Source organism: Sitophilus oryzae, unplaced genomic scaffold, assembly GCF_002938485.1.
Source record: "Sitophilus oryzae breed Bouriz unplaced genomic scaffold, Soryzae_2.0 scaffold_358_pilon_pilon, whole genome shotgun sequence".
Taxonomy (NCBI): domain Eukaryota; kingdom Metazoa; phylum Arthropoda; class Insecta; order Coleoptera; family Curculionidae; genus Sitophilus; species Sitophilus oryzae.
Genome location: NW_022146927.1, coordinates 283603 through 307864, shown reverse-complemented (window position 1 = coordinate 307864; position 24262 = coordinate 283603). Strand labels below are relative to the sequence as shown.

Here is a 24262-nt window from a genome sequence, read left to right as displayed (position 1 = left end):
AATTATCTGGTACGCACATAATTAGATGAACTATAAAATCATGCATTTCTTTAATATTTTAATAAATTATTAAGAAACAAGTGTTTTTATTCAATAAATATCCCTTAGTTTAATAGGAAACTAATTCTATATAGTTAAATAGTAAGAAATATGAGATAAATTATATAAAAAATAACTTCATAAGTCTTTAAGTTGACTCAACGTTGACAGCTCTTACCGGATGTACGGTACTGTCCAACTTTTGGCGCCAGAATTTTCAAATTTGAAATTTAATTAAGCAGAAAAATCCTTTATTTATTAACAAGTCCCATACACTGGTCCCATAATATTTCTCCTTACCTCTATCAAAGAGTAGATAATTATCTCCTCTTTGCCTCTACACTCCATAATTACGAGTTACGAGCTTGTTACGAGCTATCTCTATATCTCTGGTTCCGAGGCAATTTAATTTAATAACCCTGTGGTGTGGCATAACATAAAAAATGACAAAGGACAGAACGACGAACGACAGAACAATGACAAATGACAGTTGACTAGTTGGTTGGGTGTTTGAAAGTTTGGTTAGTTGAATTTGCGTAAATTAATTTATCAGAAAATAATAAATCTACACATTATATATGCCTTAACATATTCAAAATCAACACAGCCCAACTGGAAATGGCGACAGAAATACTAAAGTCCTTCAATCACCTCCAAAATGAATTGGAGGAAGCGAGAAGTAGCTTAAAAGGTGTCGATGAAAACATTAAACGTCTGATCGGCAGGGATCCCAGCGAAATTCCACCTCGACCCGGTTTAAAAAGACAGTTAAGCGATAAACCTTTTCATCCCGCATCAAAGTTGCCTCGTAGGGCGATAGAAAATGAGGAAATTTTGGGGAAGCGTCGTAACCCAAACTCTGTTTTTAAAAGACTCTCGGAGAAAGTATACGACGAACCTCCAAAAATACAACCAAGAGGAGGACTTATTAGCAAAGTAATCCCTGCCCCAAAAGAGGTTCCAAGCAGGCAAGATGCTTTGGATAAACAAAGCAAAGATGAAAAGTTTAAAGCAAGAAATCGTAGAATGTTTGGTGCTCTTCTAGGCACTTTACAGAAGTTTCAACAGGAGGAAACGAAATTAAAGAAAAAAGTATTTATATAATGCATTAACTGTTGTTATCAACCACTAATTTACTACTATTTTAGGAAGAAAAAAGGAGTCAAATAGAGAAAAAAATTGAAGAACATGAAATGCAAGAGAAGGCAGAAATCAAGAAAGAAAGGCAAGAGCTTTTTTTAAACAGAAAGAAAAAACAGCAAGAAATTAAAATGATTGAGCTTAAAATGTTGCGAATGAAGGAATACACATTATGGGAAGACTCTCAGAAACCCAGAAAGCATTTTATTACTACTAAAACAAAACCTCACATACATTATTTGCCAAGAAGAATGAACGATAAGTCAAAGGAATTACTGGAAAAATCTAGGAAAGAAGTTGAAGGTAAAAAACTAATTTTATTTCTGTTTACTTATTGATTTATTTGTGGTTGTATTGTAGAGCATATTGAGAACAAACGGAAAGCAGTATTCGATGAACTAAATCACATTGAGGAACGTATGAAAAAGAACTTTGAAAGTAAAACTCATACTAAAGAACCAAAAGAAGAACTAAGTGATACCCGACATGATCGCCGTGATAGTGATAATGAATCTGATGATGATATAGACATGAAAATGGATGACAGAGAGGAAGAGAAAGATGAAACAGAACCAACAGAGGAATTGAAGCAAAAGGAATCAAACCAGATTGTTTCAAATGAAGATCAGAGTAAGCCTGAAGAATCCAGTACTGTTGCAGCAGATTCTGAAGAAAAAGAAGGACACAGCATTGAGACACATCAAGAACAAAATGGTAATGAATCAGAAGAAAAACATATTAATATGGAAGTGGAGATAGAAAATATACAGGATGACAATAAAAAAGAAAACTCGGAAAAGGATGTTGAGAGTGAACAGAATAATGTTCATGATAGTGAAAGTGCAAATGTTGACATTAATCAAGTAGAAGAAAGCACAAGTGTGGAAATTGACAGACAAGAAGTTACTGAACAAAGTGAAAATACCAGTATTTGATTTAAACAAAAACAAAACTGTATAGAACCTAGAAATTAGTTTTAGCAACTACTCACTATTCCAAAATGAGTTTTTTAAGATAAAAACTGTCAAAATTCAAAATTGATCTATGAAACATCTAGTTTTCGTAAGGTATGATATTTATTTTGAAGACTTTATACCTGTACAAAATATTGTATAAATAAGAAAGTTTTAAGTAAAATTGTATTTCTGTATAAGTGTTTTTAGAAAAGCCAGAGGTTTGAAGGACTTTGGCTTTGTGAAAGATTTTTTATTACTGACCACGGAAAGACCTTTTCTAATAACTATCATCTAATTTCTAATTGAATAACAGTCATAAATGAAAAGGGTATAGTAAAAAAAAATGTTTTATTGAACATGAAAATCACAGTCTTAAATATAAACATCTTGGCAATTTGTTATTTTATTTACACGGCGCTTTTTGCTGCTGTTAGTACCTTTCTGGAAAGCCTCATTAAGCCAGAAACGGGGTCCCTACCGAAGTACTTAACTTGCAATTCTTGACCGACTTCTAGTCCTAACGCTGAAGGATGTGCAACCTTAAAAAAAAGGATAAAATCTGCTGGCGTTCCTATAATATTGATATAAGAAAAATACGGGGATAGCCTGAAAAGTATCCAATCTCATAACAGACAAGGCAACCTTTATACAATAAAACTGCGCATCTTTTGAAGAACACACGATAAGATTTAAGACATTTCCGATGCTTATCACAAACAAGGACTGTATATTCTAAAGGACTGTTCGATCGCGTTAAATCGCCGCTGTCGTAGTCGCCGTGGAATGCTACGTCACGCGCTGACCAGCGCCCACAGTGCGGCGGATGGTTATTCTAGCGGGACAAAATCTCAAGAGCAATGTTTGGGACTTAAAAATCTAAGAACGTAGCAAATGGTCTAATATATAGCAACTATATAGTTAAATTTATTTATTTATTAACAACTTAATTTATTAATAAATAAATACAAGATAATAAAATTATTCGTACATGACACACAAACACCGTATTGTGAACTATTGCCAAATACATAAAATTTTGATATCAAAAAACTCTTTAGCAGTTTTTTTAAATTAATTTGTAATCTTGTGACACCCTCTATAATTTATTTTAAAAAAATATATTTTATTTTGAAAATAATAAATAAGATAGATATTTTAATTTTAACACAAGGTAATTGTAAATTCATATATAGTAAGTATCTAAGACAATTTTTTAAACTCAGTGCCTTTTGATGGAGTTGTTTTGTTTTTATACTATCCGATTGAAATGAAACTTTTTGGGCATTCACCTGTTAAGCTTGAACTCCCTGTGACTGTGACTACCTGTGTTGGTAACTATTGGTAACTCTAAAGATCTACATCATTTAATATATCGATATTTGAAAAAAAAGTGAAAGTTTGATATCTGCAGAACAAAGGCACGAAGGATTTTAACAAATAATATACGTACAGTAGAAAAGTACATACCTTTGGCAAATCTTCAACATAATTTGGCTTTCTAATAAAATGTATAAGCACTTGTAAATATTTTGTTTTCGTATGATATCTGCCTTGCTGAGCAGAAAACGACCAAATTTGGTTGATAAAAATGTATCGAAATACAAAGAATATTCATGCATTTTTGTATCAATTGGAATGTCTACTATTTATTCTTATCAGTACACATTTTGGCTTATTTCTAACCAAACGCTTTTGTCCCGCTAAATTTATCTTCCAACGCACTGTGCGCTCGTCCGTCAAATGCAAAAATAACTGTCACTGTCTAAAATCTTTAGCGCCAACTTCAACTCGGTTAGTAGATGACGTAAAAAAACTGACAGTGCAGGAAGATAGGAATCGAACTATACTTATCTCTATAGTATCCTTGGTTTTGTGATGCTTATTTGTTGTTTGACAGACAAGTGTCAAATTTATTTTCTTGCTTTAAATAAAAAGATTAAGGAAGTTTTTTAAGATAATTTTTTAAGCATATCAAGAATTTCGATAAAACTCGTAATATTTGTGTTTAGTTTAAAACAAGATATAAAAATAAGATTTCAAATATTAAGAGACTCAAAAGATTTTTCCCAAAACTTTAGTTCTTACTTTTCTTTGATCTAGCTGAGAATTATGGAGTAAGGCGGGTGGCATTCCTGGGTACAGCGTGACCATAACACCAATATCCCTAACCTAAAAAACAAATTATATTATTAAAATACAGTTAGTACAGCTAGAGTCTTATTCTCTACTTCAACAATTGTCGCCTTATAGACGCCCCCAAACTCTAGGTCTGGAACCCTCTCTGTAGTCAGTAGCTTTTGAATTATTTCTTTGGCTTCGTCCATCGCGCTTTGGTTGGGAGCGAAAATCTGAAAGGTCGTATCCTCGACTTGGGATACCTAAAAAGGGAAAATCTCTAATCTAATAACCATAATTTCAACATGAAGTGGACAAGAAAAACTTCGGCGTTTTATTAGGGTTCTCAAATTTTCGACATTTTTAATAAAAGAAAATGTGAATTTTGAGAGGTAAATCAAGTAAAATCCGCAATTATGTTTAGATAAGCAAAAACTGTACAGGGTGGTCGAAATTAATCTGTTTTAACAGAGAAAACATATTTCCTGACTAGATAGAGCAAAACCGACATAGATGTCATGGGCTCAATTTCTGAGATACGTTTAATGGCGTAAACCGCTTGTTGATATTTTCACTGCCAACAGAGATACGGGGTCTTTTTGAATTTTTTACCATTTTGAAAATTGCCCATAACTTTTTTATTTCGCGGAATAATAAAATTCTGTAAAAACGTTCTTAAGGCCCCTTTTTAAGCACAATCCAGTGACGTACTCAGTTTTTTTCTATGCTTGTTCTGTTTGTCAGAAATAATAACAAATATAATTTTTTAAATGGAAATCGTAGTTGGCTATGAACTTAAAAAAATGCTGGCGTTTAACCCTTTCCAACGATATAAGTTATGGGTATCTATTTCTAAGAATAAGGGAAATATGAGGGTTTTTATCTTTATGTCAAAGCGGGCTGTGATTTTATTTTAAATTGACCTATTTGCTTAATACACAGGCACACAGTGGGGTATTTGACACTGATAGTTGATCGAAATTTGTTTATGTAGACCTTATATAAATTATTGCTATTTTCAATTAAAGAGGAAATAATATGAACAAAATAAAGGATAATTCGTCGATTCTAAAAATAGAAAGAAAAATCACTGTTCCAGTGTTTCCACGGCCAGTGCCAGTAGTAATATCGCAACTACTACTACTAATGCTACGACTGATCCGCGAGCAATGCCCATACCACTAAAGTCGCTACTAATGCCAAATTGTGCTATACTGCTAATGTCACTAATGCGATCGCTTTGTACACAACAATGCCATCGCGGTTTACACCTCGCATTAGTATATCACTGATTGGCAAATTAGAGAAACCAAGAATGTTTTTCTCATTTTATCAGCAAAGTCGCAAAAATTCGCAGTATTTTATTTTACTGTATGAAAGCCCAATGTTTACTAAGTAAAACGTATATAGACAATATGCTGAATTCTTCGAAATGCGCAACTAAATCTCTAAGTATAATAAAAATGTCACAAATTTAATCAAATTTTCTGAACGCCTAACTTTTAGTTGCAAAAAAAATCGTTGGTATAGAGAATATCAAAATAAATAATACGTTTTTGTAGAATACATACCTGCAGCTTGCTGAGCCATTTTCAATCAAAACTATAACATAAACGTAAAAAGAGCACAAGAACAACAACAATTTATAATTTTAAACATAAAATTTAGCCATTTACCTCTTATCTGTGAGAAGTAACAACTTTGACGTTTCGTTGAAACAAATGAATGCAACTAAACACACCCATAGCAACGCCATTCATGGCAGAGATGATTTAACTTATCATTTATCTTTTTTTGGGAAATCTTAAACACATTTGCTTTTTCGAATTTCGATCACCTTTTTCATGCTAATACCCCACCGTGAGGCGGTTTACGACATTAAATGTGTCTCAGAAATCGAGCCCATGATATCTATGTCGGTTTTGCTATATCTAGTCAGGAAATAAGTTTTCTCTGTTAAAACAGACCATTAAGAGTGACAAAAATTGACTGATTTTGATAAACGAATCTAGAATCCTTACCTGTACACCAGTTTCGGCAAACAGCTTTTTCAAATTGATACCTCCCAGTCCCAGAAGCTTCGCCCTTTTGTGAGGCTCCACATCGAGTTTTTCCGTTACTGGCCAGTTGTCCTTCTTCGTGGATCTGGGTTTTTTTATACAGTCGTTCATTATTTGCAGTATTTTCCCCTTGGCATCGGAGGCTTTCTGTAACGATTCCATCACTATTTTCAGTGGCAGACCGGCAATTTTGATGTCGGCCTGTATGGCTGTGATACCTTTTTTGGTTCCAGCAACTAAAAAAAAATGTTTATAAAGTAAAAAAATTGTGTGTGGACTATGTGCGTATACCGGGTGGTCCGAATTGTATTCCGGAAACTTCGGCAGCATATTCTGCAGATAAAAATAAGTAAAAAAGTTCGTATAAATCAATGTCCTAAATTGCTTAGTTTCGGAAATACAGGGTGTAGAAGTTTCATTTTTATTTCAATTTTTTCCAAATAATTTATGAAATAACGTCAATATTTGGATGAAAATTGGTGTCTGGAAGTTTTTTGACATGAAAAATTTGATTCTGGTGTCAATATGACTCCTAGTGGTAGAGGGCGCCACCTATATGTATTTTAACTGTTTTGAAGCGTAATAACTTTTTGTCCGTACCTGTATAAAACTACCGAGTGAAAAAATATATATCTCTGTAACTTTTTACGTAAAAAACATCTCTTTCTAAAAATCGCTACGAGCAACCGTTTTTAAAATATTTAGAATGGAAATAGACAATACATGTCATTATTGACGTAAAATAAACACGTTCAGTAGATAGTTATTTCACTGAAATAATAAAATTGGGAAATTTTTATTTTTTTAAATTAATCATAAATTTTTGTACAAAAAATGATGATAAAACAGTTTCTGTTGAACTTTTGGCACAAAAACATTTCAAATTTATGATTTCAGTCTAATAACTACATATTTAGTTAAAGGCCTGTTTACACTACGTGCAATACGGTGCAATGGCAATTTTAGTTGCCCGAACGCATGCGCACCTCACACTTTTCGATCAGCTGATGCAATTTTCATTGCATTGCATGGAATTAATAATTTGATTGCACGTAGCATGCAATTTTTGCTTCTACCAACCAAAAAAATCAAATTTATAATTAAATAATATAGTTTCTGTTTTACAATTCATGTTATAGGTACAAATAATAATAAATTAAGATACAAACTCAAACTACAAAATCTAAAAACCTTTAATAAGACATACACAACGATACCTCGAAGATAAAATAAAAAAATAAATGAAACAGTTGTTATATTCATTTTATTTAGGTTGGCACAATAGATTCTCAAAATTATGGCATGTATTTTATTGCACCTTATGTAAACGGTAAATTGCGCGTGCAACCGTATTGCATGCCATTTTTAAAAATGCATCCAATTGCATCTAGTGTAAACACCGTTTAACGCATGTTTAATTTATTTCAATGACGACAGGTATTGATAATTTCGATTCCAAATATCTCGAAACCATTACTCGTAGCGATTTTCACCAAGAGACCTTTTTCACGTAAAAAATGTCGTAAATGTATATTTTTTTACTCAGTAGTTTTATACAGGTACGGACGAAAAGTTATGACTCTTCAAACTAGTTAAAACACATGTAAGTGGCGCCCCCTACTATTAGGAGTCATATTGACATCAAAATCAAATTTCTCATGTCAAAAAACTCCCAGACACCTATTTTCGTCCAGATATTGTCGTTACTTCAGCAATTATTTGGAAAAAATCGAAATAAAAATGAAACTTCTGCACCCTGTATCTCCGAAACTAAGCATTTTAGCACGTACATTTATACGAACTTTTTTACTTATTTTTATCTGTAGAATATGCTGCCGAAGTTTCCGGAATACAGTTCGGACCACTCTGTATACATATAAGTCAATATACAAGGACTAATCAATAAAATATTAAAATATTGAAAAAAATAGAAATTATCGTAGAGCCAGAAAAGATTGACTGTGAGAGACTGACATTGAGAAATGTAAAACTAAACAACTTTTTCAAAAAAATATTATTAAACATTTTAATAAATAAAGTCACTTTTCAACATTTTTACTAAAAAACGTCAAATTTCAGAGATAAATCAAGTCTCGCAACTATGATAGCATACTTAAATTTTGATTTTAGACAAGCAAAAACTAACTGTAAAATATGTAAAAGTCAATATACAGAGACTAATCAAAATAGTCCAAATATTGACAAAAAATAGAAATTACCGTATAGCGAAGAAAATCTTGAAATATCGATAAAAAACAAAAATTGTAAAATAACAAAAATTAATGGGCAAATAAAAAACGTAAAACTAATCAACTTCTTCAAATATGTTTAACATTTTTTTAATATATATAAGCACTTTTCCGTCAAATTTAACAGAAGTCTTATCTCGCTATGATGTGAGTATACAACAAAGACCGTGGTGCAAAAAAATATGGACTATGGTTATTAAAAGAACAATTTTCAAATAAACTTACTTTTAAAGTCCATATCCCCCAAATAATCTTCAATACCCAATAAATCAGTGAGTATTCTATAGTCACTAATGTTATCGCTGTCATCGTATTGGGTGATTAAACCGATAGCAACGCCCGCAGCGGCCGTATTTACAGGTACCCCAGCGTCCATCAGTGCCAAACTTCCCCCACAAACACTAGCCATCGAACTAGACCCTAACAAATTAATCAGAGGCATTTAAACAGTTTAATAAAATCACTAAATTACCATTAGACTCTAGCACTTCCGATGTCAATCTGATTGTAAAAGGAAAATCGCTTGGAATGATTGGATTTAGTCCTTTTTCGGCCAAGGCCCCATGACCCATTTCTCTGCGGCCTATCGGGCCTATACGGCCCGTTTCCTTCGTGGCAAACGGAGGAAATTCGTAGTGAAGAAAGAAATTCTTTTCTTTAATACCCCTTAAACATCAATAAGTACAAGGTGACGCCTCTCATACGGTGCGGAGAGTGTTTGTACCGAAATGAAATTTTGTGAGCATATATCGGGTGCGTTTCAAAAGGTGTGGCTTACCCCTATATAAAAGAGTAACTTGCTTTAAAAAATGACTAATGTTCAATATTAATTTTGTCTCACCCTGTATAACTTTTCGGGTCAAGTATGGGTGAAGTTTTAAATGTCAAAAATGTAACATTTCAGTCATATATTTCTCTAATAAAACTCACTTTATTTTTTCCTAGAATCTGAAAATCAATTAATGATATGGTTCAATTTTTTTGGAAACACCCTGTAGAACTTTATATATTTTTAAAAAATGCTTTAAATTAATCTACATATGCTAACAAAATCTCATTTCAATACAAACTGTAGTTCTCTTTGAAGCCTCTGCATTTTATTAGAGGCGTCACTCTGTATACAGTATTGGCCAAAAGTGAATGAACCAATACCAATAATTGCGAAGAAAATCAGATTTCAGGTGTTAAATATCAAAATTATTTTATGTACCTTTGTATGTTAAAAGGTTAATACATTCTCACCAAAATACTACAAACAAATAAAAATTCTTCTGTTAGTCTTATGAGTTATAGGTAAGAATTGGCAAATGTTACTTTTTTGTCTTGGACAAAAGTAGATGAACCAAATATTTTTAAAAATCGTTAATTTCATTTGTTCTGCTTTTATGAACAATTGCGATTTAAAAACGTTCGAGCTCTTGTGATATATCATGCCACGTGGAATTAACTTGTCTGCAGATCTTAAGTTGCGAGTAGTGAATGCTTTTAAGGATGGTCTGAAGCAATCGGAAATCGCTAAGCAATTACGCCTTGGAAAATCAGCGGTACATTATATTTTAAAGAGATATAATGAGAGAGGAGATGTCTCTATAAAAAGAAAACCAGGACGGCCTAAAAAAGTTAGTTCCAATGTGATAAAAGCCATAAAACGAATTTCTTCACAAGGTCCATTTTGCCGTCAACGAAGGTAAAAGCAAAACTTAAAGAAATGGGCTATCCACCAGTGAGTACAAGGACTATCCGACGTAAATTAGTTAACCAGAAGTTGTTTTCCCGAAGACCCGCCAAGAACTGGACTGTGGCACAATGGAAAAAAGTTTGTTTTAGCGATGAATCAAAGTTTAATTTGATGTCATCAGATGGAATTCAACATGTAAGAAGACCTCCCAACACACAATTGCTACCAAAGTATACGCGACCCACTGTAAAACATGGTGGGGGCTCAGTCATGGTATGGGGCTGTTTTTCTGGGTATGGGATGGGCCCTCTCCATAAAATTGAGGGCATAATGGATCGGTTTGGCTACAGAGACATTTTACAAAACCTTTTAGTGCCTTATTTGGACGAAAAAATGCCAGTTGTACACTACTTCCAACATGATAACGACCCGAAACATGCCTCACAATTGGTTAAAAGGTTTTTGGAAGATGAAATGGTGACTGTTCTCAAATGGCCATCGCAATCCCCAGACCTGAATCCAATAGAAAATTTATGAGAAATTTTGGATCAACACATTAGGACCAAATTCTACAAAAATAAGCAAGAATTATTTGCTTTGGAAGAGTCTTAGAAAAATATCGAAAGTCTTAGAAAAAAGTCTTATAAAATATATAATTATTTTTCAATAATTGAAAATCTTCTGGGATCTATGCCTAAACGATGTCTGAAAGTAATTAAGAATAAGGATTATTACACTAAGTACTAGTAAATTATAAGTTAATTTTTTATTTTTTGTTAACATAAGATTTTTTTTTATTAAATATATATTTTGTTCATCTATTTTGTCCAATGGTTTTTTCAATTTAAATTTTTTGCCACCTTATTAAAGCAAATTTTAAAAAAACAATGCTATTCATTTTTATAGCACTGACACTAGATTTCAAGTAAATATAGCGCAAATTTTAATTTAAACATATTAGGAAAAATCCATTATTTTAACAAAGTTCATCCACTTATGGCCAATACTGTAGGTACTTAAAAAAATATAGATTAGGTTATAACATACCCTGTTACTATACTTAATGGATCCAACTTCATGGCACTTTCATGTGAATCTAATGTAACTGTACAGAAAACTTGTGTCTGGCCCCTTTGAAACATAGCTGATCCGTGTAGAGGTTTGTACATATCAACTTGACAAGAAATATCTCTAAGTTGGTCCAAGTCTCTGCCGTCACATCTCAAGTCTTTTTCGAAAACCAAATTTCTAAATATCTGCTTTACTAATTTGTTATAACCATCACTCACAATATTTCCATCACTGTCTGGAAACGTTAACCGAATTTGTTCGAGAACATTAGTCCTAACCTCACTCAGCGCGACGTCACGAGCTATTTTATCCAACGAATAGTTTTGTAGAATTTCCCTAAGACGCATTTGGCTTAAAGTCCTCAAAGCCTCACTGATTTCCTCATTAAGCTTGGGTGCCAATTCCAGCACCCTCTTGGGCTTACCAGTTTGTTTTTGTAGGTTTTCTATATCATTTATAATATGCTGGGCTTCTTTGCTACCGACCTTAATAGCTTTTTGTAGGTCTTGGAGAAGAATGTTGTTGGCATTGCCTTCTAACATAACTATCAAGTTCTTTTTTGTTGATGATATTACTAAATTTAAACTAGATGATTGCAATTCTTTTCTGGTAGGGTTTATAAGTACCTCTTCATTGATCAGACCAACTCTCACAGCACCTACAGGTCCGTTCCAGGGAATGTCACTTAAGGCTAGAGCGGCCGAAGCAGCGTTAATAGAAATTATATCTGGGTTATTCACACCATCAACAGCTAACATGTTACATACTACCTACAAGAAATATACTGCACATTTTATAATATAAAAAATATGAAATTACAATCTTAAATACCTGTGTGTCAAAATTGTAGTTTGAGGGAAACAACGGTCGTAAGCTCCTGTCAATTAATCTAGATGTTAATATTTCCCTTTCTGTAGGTCCTAGCTCTCTTCTAAAGAAATTCGTGGGTATGCGACCGGCAGCGGCTGATTTTTGTCGATAATCTACTACTAGGGGTAAGAAATTGCTCGAGCTGGGTTTGGTTTTTGAAACCACAGTTACCATGACCGAGGTGTCTCCTAACGTGCCTACCGCACATCCGTCAGCCAGCCTGGCGTACTGCCCGGTGGATAAAGTCAAGTTACGTCTAAAAACAATCGTATTTTACGTTAATTCTATCCTGTAAACTTTTTGCTAGATCTGGATAACCTAAAAATGTAAATACTTTACCCATTTGAAAAATTCGTTGTTATTTCATGTGAACTTGTACTATGGGTGTGAAAATGATTTCTTTCCAGTTTCCATAAATAAAACAGTCTTCTAAATCTCCTATTTACACGAAAAAATAACATTTTTTCTAAAAAATATGAACATAACCTAAAAAATGTGAACTCTTTTTTTTTATGGCTTTGATGGCTTTTAATCATTTTATTCTATGTCACTCTGTGGCCTGCCTAGTAACCAGGCTAGATGTGATAGAATATCGTATAAATATGAGAATATTACCAGTAGATAATTTATACCGATGATATAAATATGATTTCTCCTTATCTGTTTTTGACCATTCAAAGTAAAAAAATGTATTTTTTGCGTAAGTTAATCAAGGAATCAATGTAAGCAAACTAATTACAAAAATAACAAATCCAACTAATTTAATTAAAAAAAAATTAGAAAAATTTAGCCGTTTATTAATTATATTAACTGTTAAATTTTTGGGGTACTAATTAGTAGACAATTTTTCAAAGATTATTTATTATTTTTAACGTTGTATACCTATTTATCTATCATAGATCATATCGTTTATTATGTATATATGTAAATCAGATGTAAATTATTATATAATCTTGTTGTGGACAAAACTATATTTATAACACAAAAGTGTACAAAAGTAATCAATTAAAATTATGACGAAGATATTTTTCTTGAATTTTATTTAAATATATTTAAAAGAGGGTAAATAAATCTTGCGCGTCTTAAAATAACCGAATAAGGTCTTTAACTATAGTATTCATAAGGGCTAAATTAGATTTTCAGATTTTAAATCATTTTGTTAGGATTCTACGTATTGCTGGTTGTATAATCAGTGCCGGCTCTATCGGAGATCTCGAAAAATAGAAATAAAACAAAATAAAAGAGACACAGTTATAAATACAAAATATGATAAATATTATCAGGAAATCTTTATTTTGTTTACATTGTTTAAATAAAGACTTATTATTTTTCTATAGAGAAGCTTTAAAATTTTATATGTTAAAAATCCACCCAAAGCCAGACACATTGAAACCACCAATATAACGTCTAGCAATAAATATTCGTATAGGGGCATGTCTGCTGCTAAACTTTTTAAGTGCTCTGTTCCATTATGCCTGATGACGTATTCTGACCAATAAACGGCTTTATCCAGACTGCTCATCGGTTCATCTTCAGCGATAAATTTAAGTTTCTGGATCTTCTGAGTGTATCTAAAAATAAAACATTTTTTTATAAAAAATATTTTTATTTTTAATATGTATTCATATGACCTTTTTAAATAGGAAGAATCACGGTCAATCTCTAGACGACATATACTAAAAATTGACATAACACTTGTCAAAATATTAACAATTATAGAAAGATTAAAAAAGGATAGAACGTTTCCAGGCACACAAATCTATTTCCAATAAAATATTTTTGCTCGAATTTTAAACTAAATCATTTAAAAATCATTTTTACACAACATAAAATAAATTACAACCTTCTAAGATCAACTCTGGCGGTAAGCCCCTTTAAAAAAATAAAGAGTACGGATGTCTAGGGCTTGACATCGCCAAAATTATCATTGATAGTCATGCATTTTCGATAGTATGGTCAGTATGGTGCTATTACCAAACAAATAGCTTCATAACTTTTCTCTATATACCTGTTCAATAAAAGTAAACTGTTATAAATTTAAATAAAGTCCATGAACGAATGTCGATTTTGAAAATAGCTATACTGCTCTAAAAGCTACTGTACAGTCTGTCACTAGAAAATTGCCATGGCGACGCCAGCCATCTTGATTGTCATTTTATTGAAAAATCGCTTTTTATTCAAAATCTGAGCCAGATAAGTATAAGGAGACCCTAATATAATTTGAAAGAGCTTTTAAATCTGCTGCGACTTATTTTAAAAATACAGAGGGTTGCATTTGAAATAACGAAGTTTTTATGATAAAAAAATCGGCGTCAGCGATGGCTACGAAATGAAAATCGCTCTCATTTTATATATAAAATTATATGACAGTACTTGTCAATGTGTTCAGTGCAATAAGATAATGTATTTAGTCTTTGAATAAGAAGACTAAGGAAGGAGCATATCAAAAATCTTAGGTCCACCGCGATGGGCCTCAAATATGGCCGACTTAAATTCCGGTTTATCAGTGCCGTTCTAATTTTATTTAAAAAATGTAAAACTATGATGTAGGGTAGACTCAATAATTTTTTTTTTATTTTACGTTGTGAATAAATGTTGGTAGTTTTTAAAATTGTTATAAAAATATAAAATTCTAATAAAAATAGATAAGTTATAATAATTATTTATAACCATAAACATTCGATACGCTACTGAAGCAGGTAAGTCAAATTGGCGTATCTAAATTGTTTGACATCTAATCTTTGACAAGTAGTAAATAAAAGCAAAAATGCAAGAAAAAATATAAAATTAGTTAATTTAAGTTAATTTCATAAATGATCGGTTTAATACACGTATGTATATTATATAGTCACTTACTAGCGAAAAGTTGTTCAATTATTTCACTCGATTTTTGCCGAGATCTACCGCACGCTACACAACCAACTATTTTAGAGTCCTTTTCGATAAATCGCGATAGTGTCACTGTTAATTTAAGTTCTGCCACAATTCCCATCTAGATTTACTACCTTTATACAACTATCAGTAGTAGAATAAATAATAAATAACATAAAATAAGCTCCGCAAAGACTGACAAATCCACAAAATTTCAAATCAAATTCAAATGTGTCAAATGAATCGTCAAACAGAACTGTCAAGGATCCCCACTTTAGAGTCCTTTTTCCGTCCACCATGCATGAATACATGGATAGCATTATGCTCCTTCTTAGTCTTCTTATTCAAAGTATTTAGTCAAAATTAATACTACCGTATGACGATTGATGATATTCCCCATATAATTTACAATATGATACAAAGATGTAGCTGATCGTGTATGTCAAATGTCTTACTTTTGATTCTCAGCCACTTCGATAATGGCATGTTTCAAACTGTCTTTGGTCATGGCCAGAGGTTCAATTTCAATGGCAATGCCCAGGCTTTCTAGAATTTTCACATTCCTATGCTGTTCAGATATAAAAGGCAATCCCACCATAGGTTTCCCTCTCAATATTGCTTCTTCAGAAGACTGCAGACCTCCTTGGAAGACAAATGCTTTTATGTTTGGATGTGCTAAATATAAAAAATGGTTTTATTAAAACATTACGAATGTTTAAGGCAAAACTAACCCAATAGGTCTTGTTGAGGAAACCATTTTCTGGTGATTACGTTTTTTCCCAAACTCGATATGTTTTTACCCTCCCACTTCCACAGCACTGTGTACGGTAGTTCTGAAATAGCTCCTATAATGGCTTTTTGCAAATGCGCGGGTAAATGTGCACTTTTCACGTTGGATCCTAAGCTTAGGTAAATTGCGCCTTGGGTAGAGTTGTCCAGTATTATTGCTAAATCCTATTACAAAAAGAAAAAAAAAAAATAAACTTGATTTTATTAATAAAAAAAATTGCAACATGAATTGCCTGTCACCCCCAGACTTATTTTCGAATATTTCAGTATTCAAACTATTTAAAAACGTAAGTCAGAGAATTCAAGATGTCTTGTTTTTCAAATTAATATTTTTTTAGAAAATATGCGATAATTATTGTTTTGAGTAGTTTATATGCAATAAATTAATTTATTTTAATAATTATTAATTATTACTTTAATAAAAAAGCTCATCTTATTTAAATAGAGATGCAAAAATAATCGAAAGTAGTATTTTTAAAATATTTAAATACTTTACTCGGAAAAGCATGCGAATAGTTCTCCCGCGCTCATGGTCACTGCTGAATAATTTTTGTGTTTAGAGGATGTTTGGTCATTACAATCTGTCTGACTGATTAAATATAACTTTATAATAGCTGCCTTAATAACATGTAAAAATCAAACATGTAAAAATAAGTAAAGTTCATTTATTTTTTGTCGAGCTTTGATAGAGTCTATCTTTATGAAAGATCCACTTTTTGATTTGCTATCGTCTGATAAAAGTTCAGGTCCATGGAAAGTGTCTGATACTTTTGATACTATTTCGGAGCAGGGGCGCATATACGGGAGGGATAATGGGGGTAATTACCCCTCCCAGAAAGAAATTTATTTATTTTAACTATTACTTTCGAAAATCGACAACTATGAACCCTTCCCGGACACAAACGGTACATTGTGAGACAGGAAATTGTAGAGAGAAACAAACCCTATAACATAGGATACAACATTTTAATGAACAGTGCTTTCCATAAAATCAATAAAATGAATAATATAAGAAATAATATACATGTACTGCTTTCTTTCGAAAATCGACAACTATGAAACTATGATCCCTTCCCCGACACAAACGGTACATTGTGAGACAGGAAATTGTAGAGAGAAACAAGCCCTATAACATAGGATACAACATTTTAATGAACAGTGCTTTCCATAAAATCAAAAAAATGAATAATATACGAAATAATATACATGTACTGATTTCTTTCGAAAATCGACAACTATGAAACTATGATCCATTCCCGGACACAAACGGTACATTGTGAGACAGGAAATTGTAGAGAGAAACGAGCCCTATAACGTAGGATACAACATTTTAATGAACAGTTCTTTCCATAAAATCAATAAAATGAAAACTATACGAAATAATATACATGTACTGACTTCTTTCGAAAATCGACAACGATCAAACTATGATCCCTTCCCGGACACAAACGGTACATTGTGAGACAGGAAATTGTAGAGAAAAACAAACCCTATAACATAGGATACAACATTTTAATGAACAGTGCTTTCCATAAAATCAATAAAATGAATAATATACGAAATAATATACATGTACTGACTTCTTTCGAAAATCGACAACTATGAAACTATGATCCATTCCCGGACACAAACGGTACATTGTGAGACAGGAAATTGTAGAGAGAAACGAGCCCTATAACGTAGGATACAATATTTTAATGAACAGTTCTTTCCATAAAATCAATAAAATGAAAACTATACGAAATAATATACATGTACTGACTTCTTTCGAAAATCGACAACGATTAAACTATGATCCCTTCCCGGACACAAACGGTACATAATGAGACAGGAAATTGTAGAGAGAAACGAGCCCTATAACATAGGATACAACATTTTAATGAACAGTTCTTTCCATAAAATCAATAAAATGAAAAATATACGAAATAATATACATGTACTGATTTCTTTCGAAAATCGACAACAATGAAACTATGATCCATTCCCGGACACAAACGGTACATTGTGAGAGAGGAAATTGTAGAGAGAAACAAGCGCTATAACATAGAATACAACATTTTAATGAACAGTGCTTTCCATAAAATCAATAAAATGAATAATATACGAAATAATATACATGTACTGATTTCTTTCGAAAATCGACAACTATGAAACTATGATCCCTTCCCGGACACAAACGGTACATTGTGAGACAGGAAATGGTAGAGAGAAACAATCCCTATACAATTACCGCTCCCAGAAAGAAATTAATTAATAAGATAAAATTTGGTATAAAATAAAATTGTTACAAAAAAGTTAATAATACAAATTAAAACAGAATATCCAAACCAATCCAAGTAGATTTTTTCCACAGTTACAATACCTTCCAGCAAAAATTTAATTCAAATTTAGTACTTTTTTAAATTTTCACACTACCCCCTCAGGCTCAATCTCTAGATGCGCCACTGCTTCGGAGTGATATTCTACAATATTTATACAAAAATCAGCCATACACAAATTTATGTTAAGTAACTCTTATTTTGAGTTTTCTTTCTCACTCTGTATCTGCCAAGGTGTGACAGGGCGAACTCCCCAAACATGCCGGTATTAAAAGCACATGAGAGAACTACTGAAAGCCTAAGGTTTCATTCTTGTGAAAATAAGTTATGTCAGATCGCTCTGGGGTCGTGGATTAATATAAAATAAATAATAACACACGCAAGAAGTTATAACAAACTAGCATAGCAAACTAGTGTGTTATGAATTCCCTATCATATTTTTTATGTTTTTTAATGTTAAGGTAGGAAATATCTTCCAAAGAAAAATCCCCACCCGTTCTATATCTATTGCCTATCTAGACATAAACCTACCTTTGGCAATGGTTTGGGCTGCTTCACGTGCATGAAAGGAATCGGTATAGTCTGCGGCGTCAAGGGTCTGTTAGGATGAAAAAAAGGATTGACACTGATCATGAGCATGCTGGGCTTCCCGAAATCGTGAAACGACTTGAAATGTTTCCCAAAATACTTCGTCACAACCTGATTGACAGCGGGCTTGGCTATAAAATTCTCTAACAATTTGAACCAAATGGTATTGAAAGTGTATCTGATCTTCTTCCATATGGATAACTTCTCGCTGTAATCCATTAGACAGTCAGTGTACAAAGCTGGATGAATCGGGTTTCCTAAACTGGAATGAGTACTCATAGTGGTGTCCACACTCAAAATTCCTATCACTGGAGCATTGAATCTTTTTCCAAAAGAGTATAGTAAGGGCTGGTCCTCAACTATAACCAAATCAAAGTGCTCTTTAGGATTGTCCACTAGTTTTTTTACTTCTTCATTCACCATGACCTCTTCAAACAAGGATATTCCGTAAGCAAACATTGTAGTAATAAATTCCATGTATTTATCGGTTTGTAGTTTGGTCAGAACCGCGACGGGTCGATACAGGTAACTGATGTCGATTTCTGTTAGGTTTGTTAACGAAGAATCGTTCAAGGGGTTTGTGGTGATCACAACCACTTCATGACCTCTTCTTGATAGTTCCTTATACAAAGGTGCGTACACAACGTGATGGCTGTAAGAAGGGATGTTAAAAACACCGAGAATTCTTGCGCCGGAAGTCAAGCTTGAAGCCAGAAGGAGTATAATCCAGAACAACATGTCTACGGTGGACGTTCTTGATGATGTTCTATCCCGAGGTCTTAACCAGTAACACCGTCACATTGAACTGAAAAAAATACGCGGTGTTCCTGTATTTAAAAACGTTTTTAGATATCCTTAATCGTCGGTTAATTTATGAATGTACTTGTGTTTTTAGGGATTTCTTTCTAGTTGATTCGGCGACTTTGTATAACAATGGGTTAAAGATATCTTTGATTATCATAGAATAAATAGTATGATTTAGCTAGTAGTTTGGGTGTATGTATAATTGGGTATTTTGAATATAAAACTTACGTCATAATATACAGTTCATACCTACCAAATAAACTTTAAGTCACGTGATTAAGCTTGACCGGCACAGCGAAGCCCACCTTTATATATTTTCTTTTATAAAGGGCCATTACTACCGCTTCCTTGTTCGTTGCAGTGAGTTTTTTACGGCTATTAAACTATCTTGTACTACTTGGATTTTAGGATAGATGCCCATTGACAGCAAAAAATGGGGCAAAGTTGCGTATTGAGATGTTCACCAAGATGAAATCAAAAAAGTTTTAAAAATTTCAAGGATTGCTGAGTTTTAAAAATTTCAAGGAATGCTGAGTTGTACTCAGGAGAGCGAGTTCTTTCAAAATCTGAAATAAAAAATGCAGGTCCGTATGTAAAAAAAATAAGTTGGTCTCTGTATCTCGCAAATTATCAGCTAATTTGAAAATCTAAAAATACTCTCAGATAGCCCTAATAAAGTGGCTGTGAGAATCTGTAATTAGTTTTTTGATTTTCTAAAAAGTAACGACAGGAAAAAATAAAATTGATTTTCAAAAAAATCAGTTTTTTCCAAAAAACTCAGCAGTCCCTGAAATTTTTAAAAGTTTTTTGATGGTATCTTGGGGAACAGCCCAAGGCGCAACTTTGTCCCAATTTAACCATCTTCGTATCTATTACGGTTACCGAGATACCAATGCTCGTACCTCGAATTTGTAGCACCCTGTATATGATATATCGACCACACTTTTTCGAAGTACCCTGTACACATAAAAAATAAACTTAAATTGTGTATCTTAACCTTCTCTGAAGCTTTTTGTTATTTAAAACTTTTTTCATATTTACCAACATATAAAATAATGAACTTGACTTTCTCGTTGACTCACCCTGTATATAATTATTAAAATACCAACTATGGATTGTATCAAAAATATGTATAACTTTTTATGTAGGTGTCTGTTGAGAAATAAATGAATAATATTTCCAAAAGAATAGTTCATTTTAGGAATTGCTTAATCTTTTTGTTTGTCTACAAAAAATTAGAAAATTTTAAATTAAATTTAACAAAAGTTTGCAAATTTTTATGCTTTAACACTGAACTTTAAACTTTTTAAAATAATGTTAGAAAGAATTGTTATGTTATACAGAGTATTCATGCAACTAGTTCCTGCATGGTTCATAAAAATATGATCTAATTAAGATACAAATCGAAATGTTTAAAGTTGAGGTTATTACCTCTGAATACTGATTAAATAAGATTTTTTTATAGCAGTCGTTATGGCTAGTTTTGATTTATTAGGGAAAATAACATTTTCTGTAGCATTGTAACCAATAGCAATAGGCATTAACTACCAATAGCAAGATATTAAATCTATACTAATACATAAAATCCTTAAGTGACTGACATACTGATTAATCACGATCCTGCTCAAACCACTCAACATAAGAAGCTCAATTTTGGCATACAGGTTGATTCTAGGGTGTAGAGGTTCGATAAGAAGGGATTTTTCGAAATTCCGGTTCCAAGAGGGTGAAACCACCTCTCAAATATTTCAATATTTTTTATTTAAAAAACGGTCAAGTTTCCGATAAAACGCTTAAACACGTATATTTCATTTTGTTTTTTACATATTTTAAGATTTTTTAAAAATGTATACAGGGTATTTCGAAAAATCTGGTCATTGATTAATTACGATCCTGCTTAAAGCGCTTGACGTAAAAAGCTGATTTTTGGAAAACAGATTGACTTTAGGGTGTAGAGGTTCGATAAAAAGGGATTTTTCGAAATTCGAATTCTAAGGGGGTGAAACTATCCCTCAAATATTAAAATATTTTTTATTCAAAAACCGGTGAGTTTTTCGGAAAAACTCTTAAACACGTATATTTTATTTTGTTGTTTTACATATTTTAAGATTTTTTATAAATTTATACAGGGTGTTTCATAAAATATGACCATTGAGTAATCACGATTCTGCTTAAACTGCTTGACGTTTAAAGCTGATTTTTGGCAAACGGATTGACTGTGGGGTGTAGAGGTTCGATAAGGAGGGGTTTCTCGAATCTCAAATTCCAAGAGGGTGAAAACGCCCCTCAAATATTACAATATTTGTTATTTAAAAAACGGTGAGTCTTTCGGGAAAACGCTTGGACAAGCATAATTTATTTGGTTTTTTTACATATTTTGAAATTTTTTAAAAAATCATACAGGGTATTCCAAAAAGTTGGGTAATTTCTTAACCACGATTCTGCTTAAACTGCTTGACGTAAAAAGCTTATTTTTGGCAAACGGATTTTTCGAAAGTCAAATTCCAACGAGATGAAACTACCCCTCAAATATTACCAAGTTATATAATAATATCGCCATATTGTTTTTTTCTCATGCTTACATAAATGTGAGAAAATTTTATCCAGTTTGTATGTTAATGGAAATTCTTGCTTTGCTTTATCATCACCATTACAAATGATTAATTCGACGCGTACGAAGTCGCTGGTACACGCTAGTTCATAACTAAAAATATGAATGGCATTAATTATGTCACATGGAGTTTGAAGACAGATATAGTATGTTCAGCCAACAAATATATGGCAGTGTTGAATTGTCTATTACTTAATTCAAAGGTAGATTGAGGTTTCTGTAATTTTTTGACCATTTCATGTATTCTTCCAATCGAGATATTTATATGAATATGAAAGATAATGATTCGGCAATACACTAATATACATTTCGAAGCTTTTTTAGACAACGCAACAAAATTGGACTTTGTCTCATCACGATTTTGATAAAACAAATTTGTATATTATATTGGATTTGTATTTTATTAAATTTACATAGGAAGTAAAAACATTTCGTCTAGACATAATGAGGAAGACCTTGACAGAGCTTCAATAAAAATCGTACCTTTGGATGGAATTATTAGACACGATATTGACGAATGAAAATAAAGCCTATAAACATGATTCTTAAGGTAATATTTCGGTTTTATATACAGGATGGTCCGAGAATTGATTGATTGTCCCTGATTGGTTATCAGAGAAACGCCCCCTAGCGGACATTTTTCGAACTTGAAAATAATTTCCAGCGATTTGTCTTGGTCGATTTACTTATTAGAATTGTTTTCCCAAAGTTATACGATAAGTAGTTCCTGAGATACAGCCGGCGTCCATTCTTATAGTTGGCCACCCGGTACAGGGTGTCCTATTTTGGTTGAAATCATACGGTATCACCGTTATTCGTGAAAGATAGAAGAGTGCAGAACGAAAATTTTCATAGCCCTCTTCGTTTCTGAGCTACAGGGTCTTTTCGAAAATTTTGCAATTTGGAACAGCCCCCGTATCTCCGTTATTATGGATGATATCAAGAAGGTGAAAACTGATTCTTGTAGATTCTTTTACGTAGAATACAGTGGCGTAGTCCGTTTTTCTACGGAAAAAATATTTTTGAAAATATGAACTAAAGTTACAGTTGAGGGTTGGAACGAAAACTAAAATAGTGGGACAAGTTTTTGTACAGATTTGGTAAATTAAGGAAACCATAACTTTAACCCGCCATAACTCCCCGACTAAGAGGTCAACTCAAGAAATATCTCACATCGGGGAGCTCTGGGATGTCCTTTATCCATCTATATAAAAAACTTGATGAATTAATTTTTTTGTTTTTTAGGCTAATGTCCCGCATTTTCCGATTTCGTTACACTGTGCGGCACCCAGGTTTCGCTTCCATATAACATGGTGGGGATTATTATTGCCCGGTACACTGCAAGTTTCGTTTTTGTGCTGAAATCATGATTTTAGAAAAAGTTTGGTGTCCTCTAGGAAAAACGAACTATTTTCCCTGATATACAGGGTTTCGTTGGAAATTATGTCCAATGAACTTATTTTGATTCCCAAATTAAGTAGTAGTTCTATGTTCACGGATTATTGGAACACCCTGTATATTCTCTTATTGGAGCAACTATACTAACTCTGAGCGTCAAAATAAAGAAATATAAAGACCTATTACAATTTATATTTAGTTCCTGTTCCTACTAAACTATAATAAAAACAATAGTAAGCGCTTTTTCACTTCGTATTCAAAATATTTGTTAAGTTCGTTTTCGCAAAACCCATTGAAAAATAGACCATTAATTAAGATTACGTCAACAGGGTTCTTACCCTGTCAGAAACTCATCACCGCTGTTATCAAGCCTCCTTTAAATTATGTAAATATGAGAAATATTACCAAAAGTTGGTTAGCAAAAAATGTCGCTTTAATCTTTTGCAAATACCTGTTTTCATTATCATGACCATGACAACATTAATATTTTTTTAACTAGAATATTATGCGAATATTGTGATATCTAATTCAACGATGCGTGACTATATAAAATACTTTTGTATTTTAACTATTCATTGCAGCTTACTCATACTCATATACTGTAATCATCGGCGAAGCTTTCATTGATGCGGGTAATGCATCGCATCACTTCAAAATATTGTAATACGTTTTTATTTAAAAAAGTCACTGAGATCTCCTATAATA

General features: G+C 32.6%; 3 protein-coding genes across 5 annotated transcripts; 1 reads left to right on the top strand and 2 right to left on the bottom strand.

Annotated features, from left to right (window-relative positions):
- The first annotated feature begins 506 nt into the window (after positions 1–506).
- On the top strand, positions 507–2470 carry LOC115884971 (pinin). Its single transcript, XM_030903698.1, has 3 exons — positions 507–1131; positions 1188–1482; positions 1540–2470. Exons 1-3 carry the CDS (start codon positions 658–660, stop codon positions 2112–2114), a joined length of 1344 nt encoding a protein of 447 aa, XP_030759558.1. The 5' UTR covers positions 507–657; the 3' UTR covers positions 2115–2470.
- Positions 2470–12828, bottom strand: LOC115884969 (polyribonucleotide nucleotidyltransferase 1, mitochondrial). 3 transcript variants are annotated; one of them, XM_030903694.1, is made up of 10 exons: positions 12730–12828; positions 12518–12664; positions 12140–12434; positions 11285–12078; positions 9032–9225; positions 8785–8979; positions 6272–6546; positions 4364–4513; positions 4221–4304; positions 2470–2674 (listed from the first exon to the last, which is right to left on the bottom strand). In XM_030903694.1, exons 2-10 carry the CDS (start codon positions 12637–12639, stop codon positions 2543–2545), a joined length of 2241 nt encoding a protein of 746 aa, XP_030759554.1. In that variant the 5' UTR covers positions 12640–12664; positions 12730–12828; the 3' UTR covers positions 2470–2542. The 3 variants fall into 3 exon arrangements, with proteins under 3 accessions (XP_030759554.1, XP_030759555.1, XP_030759553.1); XM_030903695.1 differs by lacking the exon at positions 12730–12828 and having other exon boundaries at positions 11285–12092; positions 12518–12704; XM_030903693.1 differs by lacking the exon at positions 12730–12828 and having other exon boundaries at positions 12518–12704.
- A 197-nt stretch (positions 12829–13025) lies between these two features.
- LOC115884970 (UDP-glucuronosyltransferase 2B15-like) lies at positions 13026–20040 on the bottom strand. The gene is made up of 4 exons (XM_030903696.1): positions 18688–20040; positions 15781–16003; positions 15505–15724; positions 13026–13749 (listed from the first exon to the last, which is right to left on the bottom strand). Exons 1-4 carry the CDS (start codon positions 19480–19482, stop codon positions 13458–13460), a joined length of 1530 nt encoding a protein of 509 aa, XP_030759556.1. The 5' UTR covers positions 19483–20040; the 3' UTR covers positions 13026–13457.
- Positions 20041–24262: the final 4222 nt, after the last annotated feature.